Source organism: Nanorana parkeri, unplaced genomic scaffold (genome assembly GCF_000935625.1).
Source record: "Nanorana parkeri isolate BGI_ZX_2015 unplaced genomic scaffold, ASM93562v1 scaffold247, whole genome shotgun sequence".
Taxonomy (NCBI): domain Eukaryota; kingdom Metazoa; phylum Chordata; class Amphibia; order Anura; family Dicroglossidae; genus Nanorana; species Nanorana parkeri.
Genome location: NW_017306515.1, coordinates 61,829 through 81,983, shown reverse-complemented (window position 1 = coordinate 81,983; position 20,155 = coordinate 61,829). Strand labels below are relative to the sequence as shown.

General features: G+C 42.8%; 1 protein-coding gene across 2 annotated transcripts in view; it reads right to left on the bottom strand.

Moving 5' to 3' along the window:
* Positions 1-20,155, bottom strand: part of PSMD14 (proteasome 26S subunit, non-ATPase 14) — a 90,015-nt gene that overhangs the window by 38,147 nt on the left and 31,713 nt on the right. For both annotated transcript variants that reach the window (XM_018556687.1, XM_018556689.1), the window contains 3 exons: positions 9,788-9,859; positions 7,743-7,862; positions 5,287-5,357 (listed from right to left, as the gene is read on the bottom strand). In XM_018556687.1, the coding sequence (XP_018412189.1) occupies positions 5,287-5,357; positions 7,743-7,862; positions 9,788-9,859 (263 nt within the window). The remainder of the gene's footprint in view (positions 1-5,286; positions 5,358-7,742; positions 7,863-9,787; positions 9,860-20,155) is intronic.

Genomic DNA, 20,155 nt, shown 5'->3' with positions numbered 1-20,155 from the left:
GTATTCCAGTCCCTGGTGCATTTTGCATAACATGAAATAAAAAGGAGCAAAGAGGGAGTGCAGTCCCTCTCAGAATGGTGACAGTAGGCACTTCAACCCAGGAACTCAAGCGCAGAGATCTCTCTATCTCTCTAATAGAGTCCCTCAAAGATATAACAAACTTTTGGGTGGTTACAGCATCTACTAAAAAAAAAAAAAAAACCATTTGAGTGGTGAGACACTTATATCCAAGGCCAACATGTAATTCATTTTTTTGTGGTTGTTGGCAAGAAGAATAAAATATTCTGGGATCTCCAGTGAAGAGATAGTCCCATGAAAAAAGCTTGGTCCCACCTAAATGCTTTGGACAATGTTGGCACCTTAATCCCACTGATGAATTCTGCTAAAGAGGTTTGCGTGCATGCCTTTGACTCCTTTTTTTCAAAGCCATAATGAAGGTGGCCTTGGGAAAAAGAGGTAAACACACAAAGTGCTGTAGGCAAAATTAACTAAGGTCATCAAGAATCCAGAGTGATTCAAACCATGGGGGGAATCATCTGGAACTGGAGTTGGCATTTTAAAGGAGGTTCCCAGCATAGAGAAATGAGCGCCATTAAGGCCCTATTCTATGTGATTTCTTTGTATACTGAGGTTTGCAGATTAAGGCAGGCCTTTGGACACAAAAAAAGTGGCCCTGCACCTTTTCAACGCACAGATTATTTATATCTGTACATTGTGCAGTGTTAAAAGTAGGGATGCGCCGATACCAGTATCGGTACCGATACCGAGTATTTGGGCAAGTACTCTTATTAGCCCAAATGCTCCGAGACTTACCTCTGATATCGGAACTTCCGGTCAGAGGGAGATCTCCCTCTTAACGGCAGTACCGAGGGAGCATGGAGCAATAAGGAAGCCAGGAGGTGGGTTATTACCTACCTCCTGGATTCTTGATTGGCTAGAAAGCCGGCTACACTTGTTGCTAGGCAGCCTGGCTTTCTGACCAACGAGCCGGACGGCACCTCATGACACGCCGTCTGGCTTCCTGATTGGTCAGGAAGCCAAGAAGCCTCGGCAAGTGAAGCCAGTCTTTCGCCGCCCAACTTCCTGATAATCGGGGCACACGGCAATGTTACTCTGTATCGGCGAGTACCAAAAAATAAAAGTAAATAATATCGGTACTCGATACTGAAAAAACTGTATCAGTGCATCCCTAGTTAAAAGCACATGAACTGAGTTGCGCTGGTAAGGTGTGCTGGGGCACTTTTTAGAAAAAAAACCCACTGCATTGCACTGCAGATAAAAACACTCCGTGGAATTCACAAATAATAACTCACACAATGCACTGGGTGTGTAAATCATTAAAACACAGGGAGGATAAATTTATCAAAACTGGAGCAGACAATATTTGGAGCAGATTTGCACTACAGCCAATTAGGTTCTCTCTCATTTTCAAATCTTACCTGGGCAAACTGAAGGGAGAAGCTGATTGGTTGCCATGGGCAACTGATCCAGATTTTGCTTGCTCCAGTTTTGATAAATTCGTCTCAGGGTGTGAGGGCAACTGCAAAATAGAAAATCTTACCATGCAGCACACTGTCTCCTGCACACAATTCTAAGCTTCTGTCATTAACCAGTGGAGAGCAGAGGCTTCAGGCACCAAGATTGAACCACCTCTGTGCCTTGTGATCATTGAGATTGTTATCACAGTGATCACATGGCAAACGATTGCTATGGTACCCAGTTCCAACTGAAGAGAGATTATGTGTCCAGCTTACATAACTGTCTGGTGAAATGTACAAGACTGATCAAGCTGCAAGCCCTGACAACCTTTGCCGACACAAAGAAACTAAAGTTCATCACGTATGTTACAATCTAACTGCACAATATCCTTTAGATCAGCCATCACTAAATGGCGGACCAAGTGGTGATTCTGTCCAGAATATGATTGCTGACCTGCGCTGGTGCTTGGGCCCTCCCTTCCCTTTAGTCATTGGTTGCTAGGAACGCATGCTTCCTAGCAACCTATGTCGTCAGGCAGAGACGGCTGCTACAACCACAAGTGATCTGGCTGCCACCCAGATTACTTACACTAGTCAGCTGTTGTACGCCTAAGGCCCGCCCCCCCATGGCTTTCGGGGTCCCCCGCTCCTCAGGGGCCTAGGACAACAGCACAGTGTCAGGATAGAGAGCAGGAACAACCTAAGGAAAGTAACTAATGCCTGTGCTTGATGATCTGTATAGGAGGACAGGAAAGATATCAGACCCCTGATGTCTCCATAAAGAGAACATGCCACCTCCAAATGCTGTGAAATTTGGGCTTGTTAGTTATTTTATTGTTTAACAATTAAGTTTTATTTGCTAATATTATTGCCTTCCCTGGTTCCTCTCTCTCCCCCTCATCAACATGTTTGTGGCCTTTTTAAAAAAAAACTTCTCCGTTTTCATTCATAACTTATTTTAGTCCAGTAAGGTCATCACTGGGTCTCTGTACTTCTCTTGGAAATGCAGACAGATCAACCTGGAGAGAGGGTGGCAGGGTGCTGCACATACAATAGATTTCTATCTTATGCCAATAATTATACCCTGCTGTGAGCACTAAAATCTTGTATTATCTCAAACCAAAAACTTAAATACTACACTACTAAAAAGAAAAAAAAATGCTACTCCAATCAACAATAATAATGTGAATATAAGAAAAAACTGTGATCACAGCAAACTCACTATGTGATAAATATGAGATTTCCTGCACAAGGGGCTCACCTGCTTTTGTGAAGGAAATATCATATTTATCACATCGTGTGTTTGCTGTGATCACAGTTTTTTCTTATATTCACGATATTATTATTGATGGGCTGTATATATTATTTGTATAGTAGTGTAGTGTGGCACTTGTATTTAAGCTTTTGGTTTTAGATGACACAGGGTGCTGTACATAGTTCCCTAAAAACATCACAGCACCCTGTCTCAGTTTTCCTCTCAAGAGCCCTCAGCCCTGATGTAAGCAGTGGCCCAGCTCTTGATAGGAGTTATGCAAAGTCAAAATGCTTTGATGGGTGGATGGCAGTCTGGAGAAGTGGGCGTTCCATGGCTAACAGATTGCCCTAGGTAACGCCCACATGTGATGCTGAGCCACAATGATTGAGGGCCCTGTCACAACATCAAGAGTGCGTTCGGCCTCTGGAACGCAACCCGGCCGGCTAACTTTGTTTTGGGGCAGGAGGAGGCGTGGCTGTGCACTGAACTCAACGGCACCACAGCCAGTACCCACCGTGCAATCGCCGGCACCCGAACGTGTGGCACATTAGTGCCTGCGTTCCGGTCCAGTGCGATCTGCAAAAATAGTGCATGCAGTACATGAGTTCAATGCAGTACCACGCCCCCATGCAATATTGCCTGCTATATGCTGACAGAGCAGAGCCACGCTGCAGCTGGGATGGATCCAAAAAATATTGTCCAGCCTTTGCAGCCTGCAAAACCCCCCACAGATCCTGCAAAGCCCCCCTGAGATCCGGCAGACTGCGGGGTCTCTGCAGGATCTGTGGGGGGCTTTGCCAGATCTCAGGGGGCTGTGCAGGATCTGTGGGGGGCTTTGCAGCCTGCAAACACCCCCACAGATCCTGCAAAGCCCACCACAGATCCTGCACAGCACCCCTGAGATCCGGCAGACTGCAGGGTCTCAGGGGGTCTATGCAGGTTATGTGGGGAGCTCTGCAGGATCTGTAGAGTGCCCTGCCGCCTGCAAAGCCCACCACAGATCCTGCACAGCCCCTCTGAGATCTGGCAGACTTCAGGGTCTCATGGGGGCTTTGCAGGATCTGCCCAGGTGAGTGTTGCTCAGTGTGAATGGGGCCTTAATGTTTGAATATGCGGGTTTCTCTATTTTGCCTAAGGCAGTGATGTTGAACGTTTCTTAAACCTGAGCGCCCAAACTGCAATACTAAACTTATTTTCAGTGCTGACACTTTGAGATAAATACATTTATTTTGTGTCGCAGTTTGGGCACTCGGGTTCAAAAAGGTTCGCCATTACTGGCCTATACAGTATATCACACTGTAGATCATCATCATCAGAGATGATCCCACTGATGGAATTTTTCAGCCAATGGGAACCATCTACATAACTAGAAAGTGATGGTGATACTTGAAAAAGGACCCGCTAACTCTACATTCAAAAGAAAGATAACTCTGGGCCACGCATGTTACGTGACCACATATTTAGGTAAGCAATAAGGCCATTTTTTTTTTATTAGTGGAATGGGTAGAGGAAGTGGGTAAAATTTACTGGGGGATTGCCCCGGTCAGAGATCATCTTTAAAAACATTTGAGAACATAGTGAAAACAAACAGAGAGCATATTGTTAAAACTCCATGCATATGGTGCCCAAGGTGAGAACTGAAATCAGGACCCCAAAAACACAAGTAATATAATGAATTCAAAGTTAGGTGACCTGGATCTGTGCAGTGGATGCCACACCCCTAAAGGGAAATTATTTAGAAAAAAAGAAGGAAAGCTGGGGTTTTGTAGGCATCTAAATGACAACTTCCAGACCAATACATTTCTAAAAATATATTATTTATTTGTATTAAATTAATAAAATGATTGAATTGATTTTGTAAAAAATAACAACATGATTGTATATCTCCCTGAAAAGCTCACTCCATTTCTGTTCTGTCCTTCATATATATGTGAATAACATGATTGATAGAATTACAATGATTAGACATAATTAACATGATTAGATAATCAGACTTAACAGAGACATGATTGTTGGTAATTTGACATGATACAGCGTTATTGAAGGCGTTATTCAAATGTGCTGCCCGGGGCGACTGTGCAACATGCTGGGGGCTCCACAGGGAGAGGAGGACGGACATAATAAGCAGCTCCAGGACTTTTGGCTACCCTCAAAGCCTCTCAGTCTGAGAGGCATCAGTATGAGAGGCATTGAGGGTGCCAGTCGGCCTCTTTCCGGATGTCCTGAGTGAGGCACCCGTACGCACAGCCTCACGTCCTCCAGTGAAGCCTGTGTGACATGTCACGCTATGCGGGCAGGGGCCGGGGGAGGAGCTACCTTTAGGATGCGATCGTGCAGATCGCATAGGACAATACATTATGGCATTGCCGTATGCAGCCGCTGCCATAACGTATTATACTATGCGATCCGATCAGCAAATTTTCTGCGGGCAGCGGGCTCAAGGGGCAGATGATTTGGGCCCCACAACCTTGATTGGGCCCGGGCCAAGTGCCCTCTTTGCCCTGCGTTAAAGACGGCCCTGTAAACATACATGGTAGAGAAGCAAAGTCTTACCTTCCGGTCTGTTTCAACATGTCCAACATTTTGGCTTGAAACACAGGATCCACTGCCTCGACACTAACACCCTACGAGACAAAAATTCCATCAATGAACCCAGTTTTTTCTCTTTATCTGTGCTAGAGGGAATGACACAACATGATTTTGCAATTTTTAAAAATAAAACAACATGCATATCATGAAAATATGCCCAATTTATCTCAATATTTGCAGCAGGGGATGATAGTTGCAAACCAAGCTGTTCAGATAGCTAATGGTAAAGGGTTATTGCTGTTACAAAACAAGACACAAAACTGTTAAAGGAAGCAGGATTCATCTTCTAAAATCAAGTTAATTAGCAAACGGAGCAATTTGTGACAACATGACAGTTTTGTAGAAAGCCTACACAGTTATGAGTAAGGCCAATCCAAACATTAGCGATGGCATTGTGGAAAAGGCAGTTTAAGCTTAAAAATCTATTCATGAAAATTCCCAAAAGCAGCTAGATTCAAAGTCATGCTCAAGAGCAAACGAATAAAGAAAAGAAAAAAAAACCCCCTGCAATAATATTACCAGTAGGGATGCACCGATATATCAGCCGCCGAAACACATCTGCTGAAAATGGCACTTTTGGCATACTGCCGAAAGTGCCATTTTCTGGCCGATAGAGCGGCGCATTCCTGATTTCTCTCCTCCCTCTGGGCGCTGCGCTGAGAAACCGTCACAGGTGAAGAGCGCTGTGAGCGGCCGGCGTCTCCTCCCACATCGCTCAGCCTCCTGTCACAGATCTGGAGAGCGGTGTGTGGGTGGAGACAGCCAGGGCTGTCAAAAGGAGGCTGAGCTCTCCTCCTGCACTGCCCCACCCAGCCTCCTGTGACAGCATGTCAGGATGAGAGCGTACAAAAAAATAATAAAGTCACCGGCACTCCAAATGATCAAGTCAATAAGTTTATTGACCCAAGTGATAACACCTCTAGCAACATTTCGGGACAATGCAGACTCTTCCTCAGGCAAACTCTGTTTTGACGGAGGCATCCGTTGTTGCTGCTGCACCCGCCCTGATACATTGGGAATTCTCCGGTCAGGAGTGCAATGGGATATATGGACTTTTGAGGATGTAGAGCGGGTACAAGCAGTCATTGATCAGTGATCGCTGAGTTTTTGTACATAATGAAGGACATAGTATGTGTACTGTATCCTCAATTATGAATGAATGGGAAGTGATCAACATCATCTCCTGTTCATTCATGATTGTAGATACTCACTCATGTTATAAATGAACAGGAACACTCAGAGGATTCCTGTTCATTGATAACAGAGGCTGCAGAAAAAGAGATTGAGGACTCTGTGTCGTCAATCTCTTTTTCTATTTTAAAAGGGAAATATCAGGGATCTGCTTAGACCCCCAATATTTCCCCGAAGCCCCTAAAAGTAAAGTAACAAATATTTAATAAAAAATGAATAAAAATTATTAAAAATGTTATAAAATGAAAAACATTGTTAAATTATGTTTTAACAATTTTGCTTTTCTTTTTTTCTTTAGTGTCAGGGGCTCTAGGGAAATATTAGAGGTCTAAACAGACCCCTGATATTTCCCTTTTACAAAAGAAAAAGAAATTGAGGACACAAGAGTCCACAATCTCTTTTTGTGCAGCCCCTGTTATACATGAAAAGGAATCCTCTATACTGAGTGCCCCAGTTCATTCATACATTGTGGATATAGTGTACTTACTATGCCCACAATCATGAATGAATAGGGAGTGATATAGATCACTTCCCATTCATTCATAACTGGTACATAGTCAGCACACTATTTCTAGTTATTTACAAACACACACCATTCAGCTGATCGGCAAGTGTTTGTATTCCGCTCTCCATCCTGAATAGGCTAGGGGGCGGGCGTTAGGGGGAGGAAAGCTCCGCCTCCTGTGACAGATCACAGGGATCTCCCCCACTCACCGCTCTTCATCCTGACACAAGAGGCAGAGCCGGGAGGTGTGAGAGGAGAGCTTTACCGCCTGTGACAGATCAAAGCGGTCACCGCCCAGCACTGCTCCCCATCCTGACACAGGAGGCGGAGCCGGGAGGTGTGAGGAGAGCGCCACCTCCTGTGACAGATTACAGCTGTCACCTCCCCGAACCTCTCTCCATCCTGACACAGGAGGCCGAGCCAGCAACCTGAAATCTTCTCTCCTCCCCGCTGAGCACCGGCGCTGCATCCGAAGGCACACAGACCGGCGCCAAGCGGGGAGAAGAGAAGCTGGGATACATTGAATTTTCGGCCGTCATGGCACTTTCGTCAATTTGCCATAAGTGCCGTTCTCTGTGGTACATCCCTAATTGTTTCACTACTTATTGTGTCTTAATAGAGGAAGTAAAGGGACACACAGGTTTAATTCTATTCTCTATGCAAACAAAAACAACAATGATTATTTTTATCTCATGAAAATGCAGTTAAAATAAAAAAGACTTACGGTTCCAGACTGAGGCATAGCAAACACATCAATAACTCTGACTGTGTAATCATCCACAAACTCCCCTAGCATCAGTCCCATCACTTCCATGGGGACACCAGCCCGTCCATGCTTTAACATCTAGGGGGAAGAGGAAACCATTAACACAAAGGACTTGTGTACTCCAGGAAAAGGTCAATAGAATCTCATCACTAAATAACCGTATATCTACAACAGAATTCTATAGATCATTTAAATTCATTTCAGTGCTCATGTCTATAACTGACAAATTGTTGGAGAACCTTCATATTGATGTGCATCAGTATATACACCATCTGTTACCAACGATAAAAAAACTAATTGTGAACAAAAAGTAAGGATTTAAAGAATTCCTAGACTAGAAGAGCAGATTTTCAAAGCAGACCCAATAGAAAAAAAAAAACAGCAAATAAAATTGCAATCCTCAAAAATGCAACCAAACAACTTTCTCCTCCTCCGTGCACCATATATGTTGGTGGCATTACTTAAATTAGCAGCCATGTAACAGTGAAACAGGCCAAATCTTTGTCCCAAAAGGGCAGGGGTAGGCAAACTCCGGCCCTCCAGCTGTGGTTACCATGAGGCAATTGCAAGAATGACGGCCACAGGCAAGACTCCCAGAAGCAGATGTATGATAATATTTGTAGTTGTTTCACCACAGCTAGGGGGCCAGAGTTCTTGCCTACCCCTGCAATAGGGGATGTTTGAACTGGCAGTCAGAATATTAACCAGGTAACTAGTAACTGATTTTAAACATCGTCATCCTGCTTCATTACAGAGAACGATTATCAAGATTGCGCCAGAGCAGAGACTGTTGAAAGTGATATTAAAGTCAAAATGTTTTAAAGCAATTTCAAATGCTGATTAAATACTTACAATGGATACTGCTCCTTGATGTTTAAACGTTTTAGCTTCCTGCAGAATAAGCTGGTCCCCTGATCACTGGCTCCGGTCTCCTGTTCTAGGGTGGCTCCTTTCCCTTGCAGGTACCCATGAAGCCACCCCTGTGTGTGCTAGTAAGCTGTATGCGTCTCTACAAACACACAGGCCCAGCAAGGCAAGACACTCCCCTCCCCTTACTCCTTCCTCCCTTCTTCAAGCTAGTAGATGGTTATCTGCTGGAGTCTGCTCTGTCCCTTGTGATCTTTTACTGGACAGAAGTTCAGGGAAGCTGAGCTGAGAAAGTTGGAGCTGTATGCAAACATGAGGACTGTAAGGTTTTGAGCAAACCTTTTAAGAAATGCTTTGCTGGGCTATGAATAAATGTTTAACCCGGAATCATTATTGTAAAACAGTTTGAGCATTTAAAAAGGAGAACTATAAGGCGAGTGAAAATCACTCACCCTTATAGTTCCAATCGACCTGTGACAAAGAAACTGTCACACGTCGGCTCAATAGATCGGGGAGTGAGCGAACACATACCGTCGCTCGCTCACTTCTCGATCATGTCCCTGCAGAGAGCAGTGACTGTCACTCACGACTCCCTGCAGGGATGCCCCCCCACTCCGATCCTCCAGCGCTGAGTGGAGGAACGGACAGGGGAGGAGGCCGGCACAGCAGGCTCTGCCACTAGATAGGCAGAGCCAGCTGTCAATCACGCAGCTGGGTGCATCTCGACAGTATTGTCGGGATCCGTCCTGGCTGCGGCAGTCTCAGTATAATTGGAGATGTAGCTTGGGATATACGGAGCTTTGGGTCACGGGAGGATGCTAGTATATGTCCCCCCCCGTGACCCTTAAGAGAACTATGGGGGGAAAAACACTTACCTCATAGTTCTCTTTTAATAGTAATTTAACTTTTATTAATATTGAGGAATATTCAAATAAAACAATTCTGGCCACAATAAATTGCATAGCTACGATACTATAAATATTTTCAGTTTAATATTATTTGTGTACCTTATAGGAATGAGCAACTCATAGGCATCAATACTATCTGAGAGAAACTCAAAGCACCCTTGAAAATGAAACTTGTTTCTCTCAGTTATAACCCTGAAGATTCAGTGATCCCCATACCAAACTCCTTACCTTAAGCAAAGCCAGAGAGGAGATATACACTTGTTCAGCAGTGTCCACTGCAGGAGCATCGGTCGGAGGGCCCTGGAAAACATGAGCAACAATCATTCATACATTTCTGTACCTTAAAAAATAAATCTCCTTTACATGATCTCACAGCACTGAAATTGTCAGAACTTTAAAAGGGAATCATTTATAGCCCAATATTTTGACATGGTTTATATTCAAACAATAAAATCAAGGTATTGCTAAACCCAAAAACAAAGAAAATAATATATTGCAAGCTTACCGGTGTGTGGCAGCTGCATTTGTTTTTTCCCCCCAGACTAAGTACATTTTCTGCACGCACAGAAAACTACCTGTTGATCCTGCAGGAAATCCAACACCCTGGGATCTCAAATATTGTTATCAGCCTTACCAGCTATCGGCTATCAACTGAAAATGTAAAAAAAACAACAGCGCACTGGTAGGGGTAAACCCAGGTCAGGTAGTAGGCTTGGAAGGGAAAGGTAGATCAAAACCCAACAGGGTATGCAGCTATGGATTAGAACAGTAACCCTCTCTTCTGAGTAATATAGATGAGAGGATAAGGTATTGGTTGTCCAGGGTGACAACACTGCTCCCCTGAAGACACAGTACAGTGAGGGCACGTTGTCATGTTGCAATCAGACTTTTTACACTTTAGGGTACCATAGAGCCCTTGTGTCCCCTGTGGCTCTTTGGTACTTGTTGTGCAGCCCACAGACACCGGCAGTCAGTGGTGGACGCGGGAGCGTCAGCCCGGCAGTCAGTGGTGGACACGGGAGCTCTGATTTGGAAATGTGTAATCGCAGTGATCTATACCCTGTTTCCCTGAAAATAAGACCTGGTACTATTTTTGGGAATTCTTAAAATATACGACCTACCCCGAAAATAAGACCTAGTTGTGACCTTTGCAGGGCCGGTGCTGGCATAAGGGGGAACTTGAAGATCCGCGGGAGAGAATCAGCGGTATCAGCGAAGCCAGTGCTAGAGGAAGCGAGACGACAGCGCTGGGAGCAGAGCCGCATAAGCCTCCTCTATAGCTCTGGCTCCCGTCACTGGCGAAGTGATACCAAATGCACTCCGCCTGTGAGGAATCGATAGTGAAAGTGCGCTTCACTCATTCTGGCCAGCGAATGGTTACCAAATTGCTTTTGGAAACGTATGGCACCCCTGATTGCCCAAATCACCCTATTCTTAACTTTGCCATTTTGGATTATTTAATATGAATTTTCGTTAACTTTGGATTGTTGTACATTAAAAAGAAAAAAAAAAAAATAAGACCAACCCCAAAAATAAGACCTAGTGTGTTTTTGAGCCAAAAAAAAATATAAAAAACAGTGTCTTATTTTTGGGGAAATACGGTAGTAGCCTCAAGTAACATGTAACCAGTCTCCAACTATACCTGTGACATGTTCAGTCACTGACCATCTTTTCCTCTAGTATGCCAGCAGTCTCGAAAAGTCCTCTCTAGCATTACCTATACTGAACATTATGCTGGCCCCTTTGGCAATGTAAGGGGCCACAGTTGATGCCCCCTTTACCTCGTAGATTGACAATAACTGCATTGAAGGGCGATTGAACATGAAGGAATGTTAAGCACCCCAGTCAACCTACCCAAGGCAACAATGCCTATGACGACAGTCAGGGCCGGCCTTAGGCCTTTAGGTTCGTCCAATCATGTGCATGTGGGGGGGGTGGGGGGGGGCAGTTTTCACTTTTAAAACATTTTTTAAATTTTTTTAAAAATGTTTTTTATTTTTTACTGTTGGGGGGCTACGGGGAAATATTAGGGGTCCAAACAGACCCCTGACATTTCCCTTTTAAAATAGAAAAGAAATTGAGGACACCAAATCCTCAATTTTTTTTTCAGCAGCCTCAGCACTCAATGAATGGGAAGCACTCAGTACAGAGGCTTCCCATTCATATTTACTATCAGCAGTTTCTGAGGAGCCTCTATACTGAGTGCTTCTCCCCATTGAGGAAATCACAGCCTGTTCATTCATAACTGGGGACCCATAGTACTATGTGCCCCCAGTTATTTACAAACACTGGAGTGATCAGACGATCGCTCCAGTGTTTGTCCTTCTCACGCGGAGGACCGGTAAATATCACTCCCCGCTCGGCCACCCTGACAGCTGCGGGCGCGGCTTCTCTCCCCCTCACCGCTCGGCCATCCTGACAGCAGGCAGCGCTCCCTCCTGCTCGGACGACAGTTTAACAATCTAGTGATTGTACAGATGTTTAAACACCCCCAATATTATCACTTCTAGGGGTGTCTCCTGTGTGCCTCACCACACAGGAGACGCCTCCAGAAGTGACTATATTGGGGGTGTTCAGACATCTGTACAATCACTAGATTGTTAGACTATCATATGCATTGTTGGCCAAGCCTAACCCCAAGGACAACTTACCTCCTCTATGGGCACTTGTACCAAAGTAAATATTTAACACATCAATGCATCAGCTGAAGCATCTCTGAATGAATCCGGTAAGTGAAAGCAAAGTAACAAAGTGAAACGAAATTCCAGATATATAGATAGACACACACACACACACACACAGGAAGGTTAACAATTCCATTCTACCAACTATATATTTATATTTTATTTCAAGAGTATAGCTTTGCAGCACACTGCAAGAAAAGAAAAACATAGAAGCTGCTAGTCATGGAGCTATATATAAACTAGGCAGCATATGTTTAATCTTACAGGGAATCTTATAGCCTTTTACATTTTTATTTTCTTCTATATGTACTGTATATAAAAGGTGTTAGTCTAAGTCATTTGATGTGTGTGTTTAGCTTTTAAAGAATGTTGCTTCCAATTATAGGTTACGAATGCTCTTCCCCATTGGTCATGCTACACTGATTGCGATTTACTGTTCCTTTTTCTCAATTCAAGTCCATAAGTCTGCTCAGATTGATTAAAAATCATAACGACTCTTAGGCCTGGTTAACACCTAAGTGGCATCGTTTTTGCATGTTTTTACTCGTGGGTTAAGCACGTGTGGCACATTTTTATGCATGTAAAAGTGCGCGCACCTGAAGCCGCAAATTACTAAAAATGTTATCCAATAAAACTGAAATCTGGGTGCTCAATCTCTATGTCTGTACCACCAACCTGTCCATAAAGCAGCAAGTGAAAAAGCAGCGAGGTGCTCATACAGTTAGAATGGGAGAACACGCACTCTGTTTATTGTAAGTATAAAGAGTACAAAAATGTTAAATCTTTTGTTTCGGAGTGCCTTGTCAGAAATGCAGAAGCTCTTGACTAAAGGCAATATGGCACTCTCAAAATATGAACTTTGAGCACACTTTCCACTCATAACAATGATGGGTTATCCCGCTTTAACAGGATGAGCACCTTGCTGCTTTTACAATTGCCGTCTAGTGGAAACCTCTCCACATGGCCGCCTGCTGCACACAGGCAGGGGTTCCTCAGCTCAGCACCCCCGCTAACCAGCTGTTTGATTACTGCTACCAAGCAACTCAGATGCTACCAGAACTCAGAACGGTTTGGTTTTGTTTGACAATACGGCCGGTCCTCACCCATTGCTTTTTAATGAGTCTCTGAATCTTGATTACAAATGTGTCATAGAGCCGGAACTGAAACGCAATGGTTTGCCAAGGCTGAATTGTCCCAGGGGTAAAGAAAGGATAGACTTAGTAGTGCTAAGCAAAAAGCCAATGGGATGAGGGTTGAGGTAGGGAGATCCCTGCAGATTAACGAGGGGTAGGGTGCATTGAGGGAACATTCCTCACCTGTTTCAGGAAAATACAGTCATGCTTGCAATTCCTCACCTCAGATCTAGCTCAATTACATTACCACCCATCAATACAATTTAATGCGTAGGGGTGAAAAAATACCCACACATTCGAGCCAACTATGACATGTTAATGGGAATCCACAATCTACAATAAATGATGCTTGTTTGAACATAGTCTTGTGGTATGAGCTACTTCCAGCAGACATGGCATTCCTCAAACAAGCAGCCCAATTAAATCAGTAGATATTTTCTTATAAAATATGCACTTTAAGTAGTAACAGGATACGGTGCAAAAAAACAGAAATGGAGCCAAAAGCAAAGTACACGGTTGAAATACATATGCAAACTATTATGTGCAGCTACTCTTGATTATCAGAACAAATCTGATTACCGACTAATGACTATAAATGTCAAAGGTAGGAAACACTACTACTTAGCACTACAGAATCCAATGTTACTGCTCTGGCTCCATCCTGAGCATTCTCAGGATCAGCAAGATCAGTCAGGGGTTCCTTAAACAGTAGTAATTCTCCTTAGCATGACTTTCCGGTCCCTTGGACGCTGTCCATAGACATGAGGCCTTGTTTGGTCAAATTAGACATGAGGTCTAAATTTGGTCAAAATTGGGTTACGTAGACAACTACCATCTCAGGCACATGGGTAGGCTTAGAGTTACTTGTCTCTTATGTGAGGGAATGGTCATAATGAATATGGTCCCCAGTTTGTCCAATCTAAGAGCCAGCAGGTTTTTTCTTTAGGAGCCAGCTCCACTGACACAAACTAGAGGAAACCTCAAAAGTTACGTGTCAGCAGTAATTTTAAGGAGCATTGGCTTGCCTGGCCTCTGGGATTTGTCCACCCCTGTCTTATGTGTTCAGTTTCTGGCATAAACTTGAAGTTGAACTACAAACTGCAAAATGGACAGATAAAATGCATACAAAAAGGAGTTGCTGTACCTGTCAAAGTATTTGTATATCTGTCTATCCAATTCCGAGCGTTACACCACCCCAAAACACAGTCAAGCTTTTGACACCACTTTGTCGGTTAGAGTTATACACTGAGTGGCCAGATTATTATGACCACCCCATCAGTACTTCGTTGGGCCACCTTTTGCCTTCAATACTGCGGCGATTCTTCTTGGCATTGACTCCACGAGATGTTGAAAGGTGATGCGAGGAATCTGACACCAGGCCTGAGGAATAGCACTGTCCAGTTCTGTGAGATTTGATGGTTGTGGAACCAGCTGCCTGATGGCTCTTTCAACTTCGTCCTGCAAATGCTCAATTGGATTGAGATTTGGTGATTGTGGGGGCCACCTAAGCAAGGTAAAGTCTCCCTCATGATCTTGAAACCACTCCTGCACAATACGAGCACCGTGGCATGGCGCATTGTCTTGTTGGAGGAAGCCACCTCCATTGGGATACGCCATCAACATGATGGGATGAACTTGATCAGCAACGATACTTTGTGCTATTTAGACGTTGTTCCACACGAATTAAAGGGCCCAAATCATGCCAGGAAAACATGGCCCAAACCATAACACTGCCCCCACCAGCTTGAAGGGTTGTACTCATGCATGTGGGGTGCATGCTTTCATGCTGTTCCCACCAAATTCTCCCTCTGCCATCTGCATAATCCAACTGGAAAAGTGATTCATCAGACCACATGACTTTTTTCCAATGCTCGACTGTCCAATCCTCGTGTTCCTGTGCGAATTGCAGACGTTTTATCTTGTTAACTGCAGACAGCAAAGGTGTTCGATCAGGCCTTCGGCTTCCATATCCCATACGATGCAGTGTACGGCGAACAGTGCGCTCAGAGATCATTTGAGGAGGATCCACGATTAAGATCCGCAGTAATTTGATGCACTGTTGCCCTTCTGTTGTCTTGTACCAGTCATGCCACTCTCCGTTCTGCCCTAACATTGACTAGTCACTGACGTCCACAATTTGCACGTTCAGACCCAGATTTTCGGCTGACAGTCCAGTCTTTAAACACTTTTAACAGCTGCTCTTGAACATTTAATGAATTCTGCTATTTTGGCGATACTCGCTCCATGGCTCCGAGCGCCAACAATCATCCCACGTTCAAAGGCTGTTAAATCGCGTTGTTTACCCGCATCTTCAGAAAAAAATCACTTCTACTGTCGTGATAAACAACCTGCTTCCCTATTTATAATGGTCTGGCCCTCTAGCAACTTCAGCACGAAATTATAGCTAATTTGCCTACAAACGTCAGGTGTTCATAATAATCTGGCCACTCAGTGAAGACTACAGAAGGAATACAGTGTTGCCCTTCATGCCCAGCCTGGTAAGAGAAAGAGCAGGAGTAGACCTATGTCATCACTCTGCTCTCTCTGCTATTAACATATTCCTTGGTAGCACATCTGATCATCCTTTTCTACCTCTACCTCTCCCAGTTTTTTGTATAGGAGATTGCAAATGCCTGATACAAAAGGCACCAAGGAGTTTTGGGGGGGTTTGTAACTTTACTTTTGTTTCATTGGGGGAAATTTATCAAAAACTGGAGCAGTTGCCCATAGTAACCAATCAGCATCTATCTTCAGTTTATTCAGTTAAGCTTTGCAAATGAAAGATATAAGTTGATTGGCTGCCATGGACAACTGCTCCACATTCTGTCTGCTCCTGATTTGATAAATTATTCTCAGTGAATTTAGTTATTGCCTACATGGTGTGAAAAGGTAGCAGCATACACCATGGAGACAGGGCCCTCCATACCATCTTGTCTTAAATTGTATTGTAATAATGTCTTCCTTATATTGCAAAGCGCTGCGCAAACTGTTGGCGCTATATATATCCTGAATAATAAATTATTACTATTATGGGGGTTTAAAATTCCTTCTCTTCTTGAAACCAATGTCCGGGTCCCCATCATGCAAACCACATGGACACGTGCTCCCAATACTACTTCCATCTATTTTTACCTACAAATTCTCATGCTGCTGAATAAGTGCTCCAACTGGTATCTGGGTTTTCTGTATCAATTTACCATCATTGTGGATGTTTACATAGGTGTAATGTTATATATACATACATACACACAAATATTTTGCCACTAAAATAATCAATTTCTAGCACACCAAACTGTTGTTAATGAACAAAGCTCTACATAATACAAGACCATATTTAAAATATATAAGACTAAGAAGATGGGGGAAAAAGTAAATTCTTCCGCTTTCTGGTGAAAGGTCAGTCACCAGGCACTTGAAATCAGCCTGACGAATTTATCTCTAAAAAAAAGTATAGCTGCTACAATCTGCCTTTAACTGTCTAAAAGTGTTAGCCAGTGAAGTGACCTGCCTGCAGGGCAATAATCACAGCCTTCACTCAGGAGGTAGAAACAATCTGAAGCCTGGAGCGTCTTAGCCCGGGCTTCCACTAACTCACAACACAGGATAATGATGATATCATGATAATGTAATTGCTATGGAAAGTCATTTCAAGCTCTGCTGTGCCAGGCCCCATTTCTGTACCCCGGACTGTGGTGAGAAATAGACCAAGTTTGGGGTTTTCTTTTTATGTGGGTGGGGAAAATTCAGCTGTGTATGTGAATACAATAAGAAATGCAGCTAGACAAAAAAAAAAAAGAAAGAAAATGGCGACGTTACAATATAAGGCATATAGGTCATATCCGAGGCAAGATCCAGGCGCTATAGAGGACATGGAAACAGTGGGTATAAAACATTATATTTATGCTGCTGCTTCTGAGGTACTGCTTGCAAAAAAAAAAGCACTTTATACAATTTTAAATTAAATCTGCAACTGTACGTCAGAAATCTGCATGAAGCCATGGCGCAGAATAATTTAGGGATAATCTCAATCCTAATCCAAACTGGATGATAAAATACAATACTTTATCAATATGGCAAATTCAGATTGGTTTCCTTTTACTCAAAGTCTAATTAAAATGAATACAGAGAAAATTAAAAAGTAGAGGAAATGATTTGTAAACCTAAAAACCATCATTTTACTTACGTTTTAGTTTTTGCTGATAACATTATACCCAATACCACCACTCAGCTTCCCATGTTACAAAAGTAATATATATTTAATGCTCTGCTCTGGGTTTTTTTTTCATCCGATTGTTAGTCTTAAAACAATAAGCTTTTAAAAAAAAAAATCTTTATTTTTAACACAATATGCTCCAATCCTGTATGTCTTCTTCTTTACAGCAGTTTACAATGCATTGAAAACACACAGAAGACTACTAATTAAATCTCAAGATGGAGAATTTCACCATTCACAATATACATAATAATGGGTCTCTTAAAGGGAAAGCAAGGGGGCAGCCATTTTCACCACCACTGCCTGTAGAACGTTCCATTTTGACATACTGTAGGTACCTATTTATGTCTTTAACATATGCGTATGGACTGGGAAATGGGAACAAGATATAGTTAGTTAGTGAGTAAATGAGTGTATATATTTATTAATTTTTTTAATTTTGCATGCCGATAAGAAATCTTACATTTATTGGTTAAACACATTTTGTTTTCTTATGTTTACTGTTTTTCCACTTCCTGGTCCTCTTGGGCTTTAGTGATGCATTATGTCCCCAAGTGTTGCATCCTGGGAAGGTTACACCACTGAATATTGCTGGCAAATCTCATCTGCAATCTCACGAGATCTCAGGGAAAGGCATTTTCCTCCCCTGAAATGTGCACGGTCACATGTCCTAGACACATGTGCCAAAGTTCCAGGAAGTAAACGGAGATATACTAATCTGCCCTTAGTAAAAATGGCCACAGTGAGAAGAAAATGGGGGGCGGGGGGATAAGATAGGCAAAGGATAAAAAGCCTGCCTGCATCTAGAAGTATCTGTAGATTGTCAAAACTAAAACATATCTAAAAGGTGCCTTTGTCGTCATTTCAAAAATGAGGGTAAAGCCAGTGAGCGTCTCTTCCACAGGACCATTTGCATCTACTTGCATTGAGTGCACCCTGGCAGTTTTTACTCTCTGGCCCAAAATGTGGTATTAGCGGAGAGTTTTATAAATTCAAAAAAACTTTTTAGGTATCTTTCCCACGTAATATTCTTAAATGTGATAGATGGTTGATCCAACCATTTATCTGATGCAATTATGGGGTCAGAATTTTTCTTACAACAAATTGGTCTGTGCTTGTAGGGTTTGTTGCCTTCCTCTGGATCAAACACATAAAACAGAGGTTCAACGCTTGATGGACCTGTCGTTTTGCAACCTTATCTACTTCTAACAACATACATGTGTGTGTATATAGAGAAAATAATAATATGCATAATAAAAAAATGTTTTGCCAGTTGCTTGATAGACATGTGCACACAAAAAGAATTTGTTGGCAACTGAATTTTACATCTTTCTGCGGCCGATGGCTAGATTCCTCAGCTGGCGGGTGAATGCAAACAACGGGCAGTGGGCGTGTGCAACACTTGTTCGCGCCAGAAGTGACATGGTTCTTATGTACAAAATGTTTAGTAGTGGTACCCATCAGCACTAAACTTTTTACTGTAAACCCCATGAAAAAGACCAGAGGCCACCACCTAAAATTGGTGAAAAAAAAGATTCATCCATAAAGTGCGTAGGGGCTTCTTTTCAGTTAGAACAGTTACATTTTTGAACTCTCTGCCACAAGCAGTGGTATCAGCAGAGAACACTGAATCATTCAAAATTAAATTAGATACCATCCTAAGAGACAGTAATATACAGGGGTAAAGGTACTCTTAAATACTAGTTCACACAGGGACTCATATACACACACACACACACACACACACACACACACACACACACACACACGTTGAACTTGTACTTCTTTCAACCTCACTATGTAATAGCCAGCTTGCTATTGGCTATGGCAATTTTAAATAGCCAATAGCAGAATCTGCCCAGCAGACGAATGGGTTGGGGATTGTTGCTTAAAGGAGAACTATGATAAAAAAAAAAAAAGGTAAGCTGATTTCTTGAGAGGATGTCATTAGGCAGCCGAGTTGTGGCAATGCTTATGCTGGAAACCTTGTGCTGGCTGTTTTTTCACATGGGCAGTACTTGTTGACAAAGTGCTACAAAAGGCATTTGAGATGGTAACAGCACAGACCTAATGTGTTATCTGCTCAGGCCTTTTAGCAAATTTATTAACACTATTAGCCGGTTTACTTCACCTTCCTGTTAGTGTGAACTTCTATCACTTACTTAGCCAGGTTTATTAAATACCTGCTGATTAAACGGGAGTCAAAACGACTGATAAGAAAACTGTAATGAGAGGCTGAACAGTGTTTGCTGTAAATACGCCTAGAAAGTAATACATATTAACAAGGGCTAAAATAATAGACATTTTTTTCCCCGCTTTTATTCACAGTGGGTTTAAAGAAAACATTTTTTTTCTTTTTATAGCGGCTGTTCATGTTTGCTTAGATGACTATGGCAAGGTGTCAATGAACATTAATTGGCTTATTCTTTGAGGCAAACTGCAGGAACACTTAGTGTATGTAAACCCTAACAATGAACTTCTTTAATTTGCTCCCTATTGGTCTGTTAAATATACCACCAATAGAAAAACTGGAGCAGACAAAATCTGGAGCAGTTGCCCATGGCAA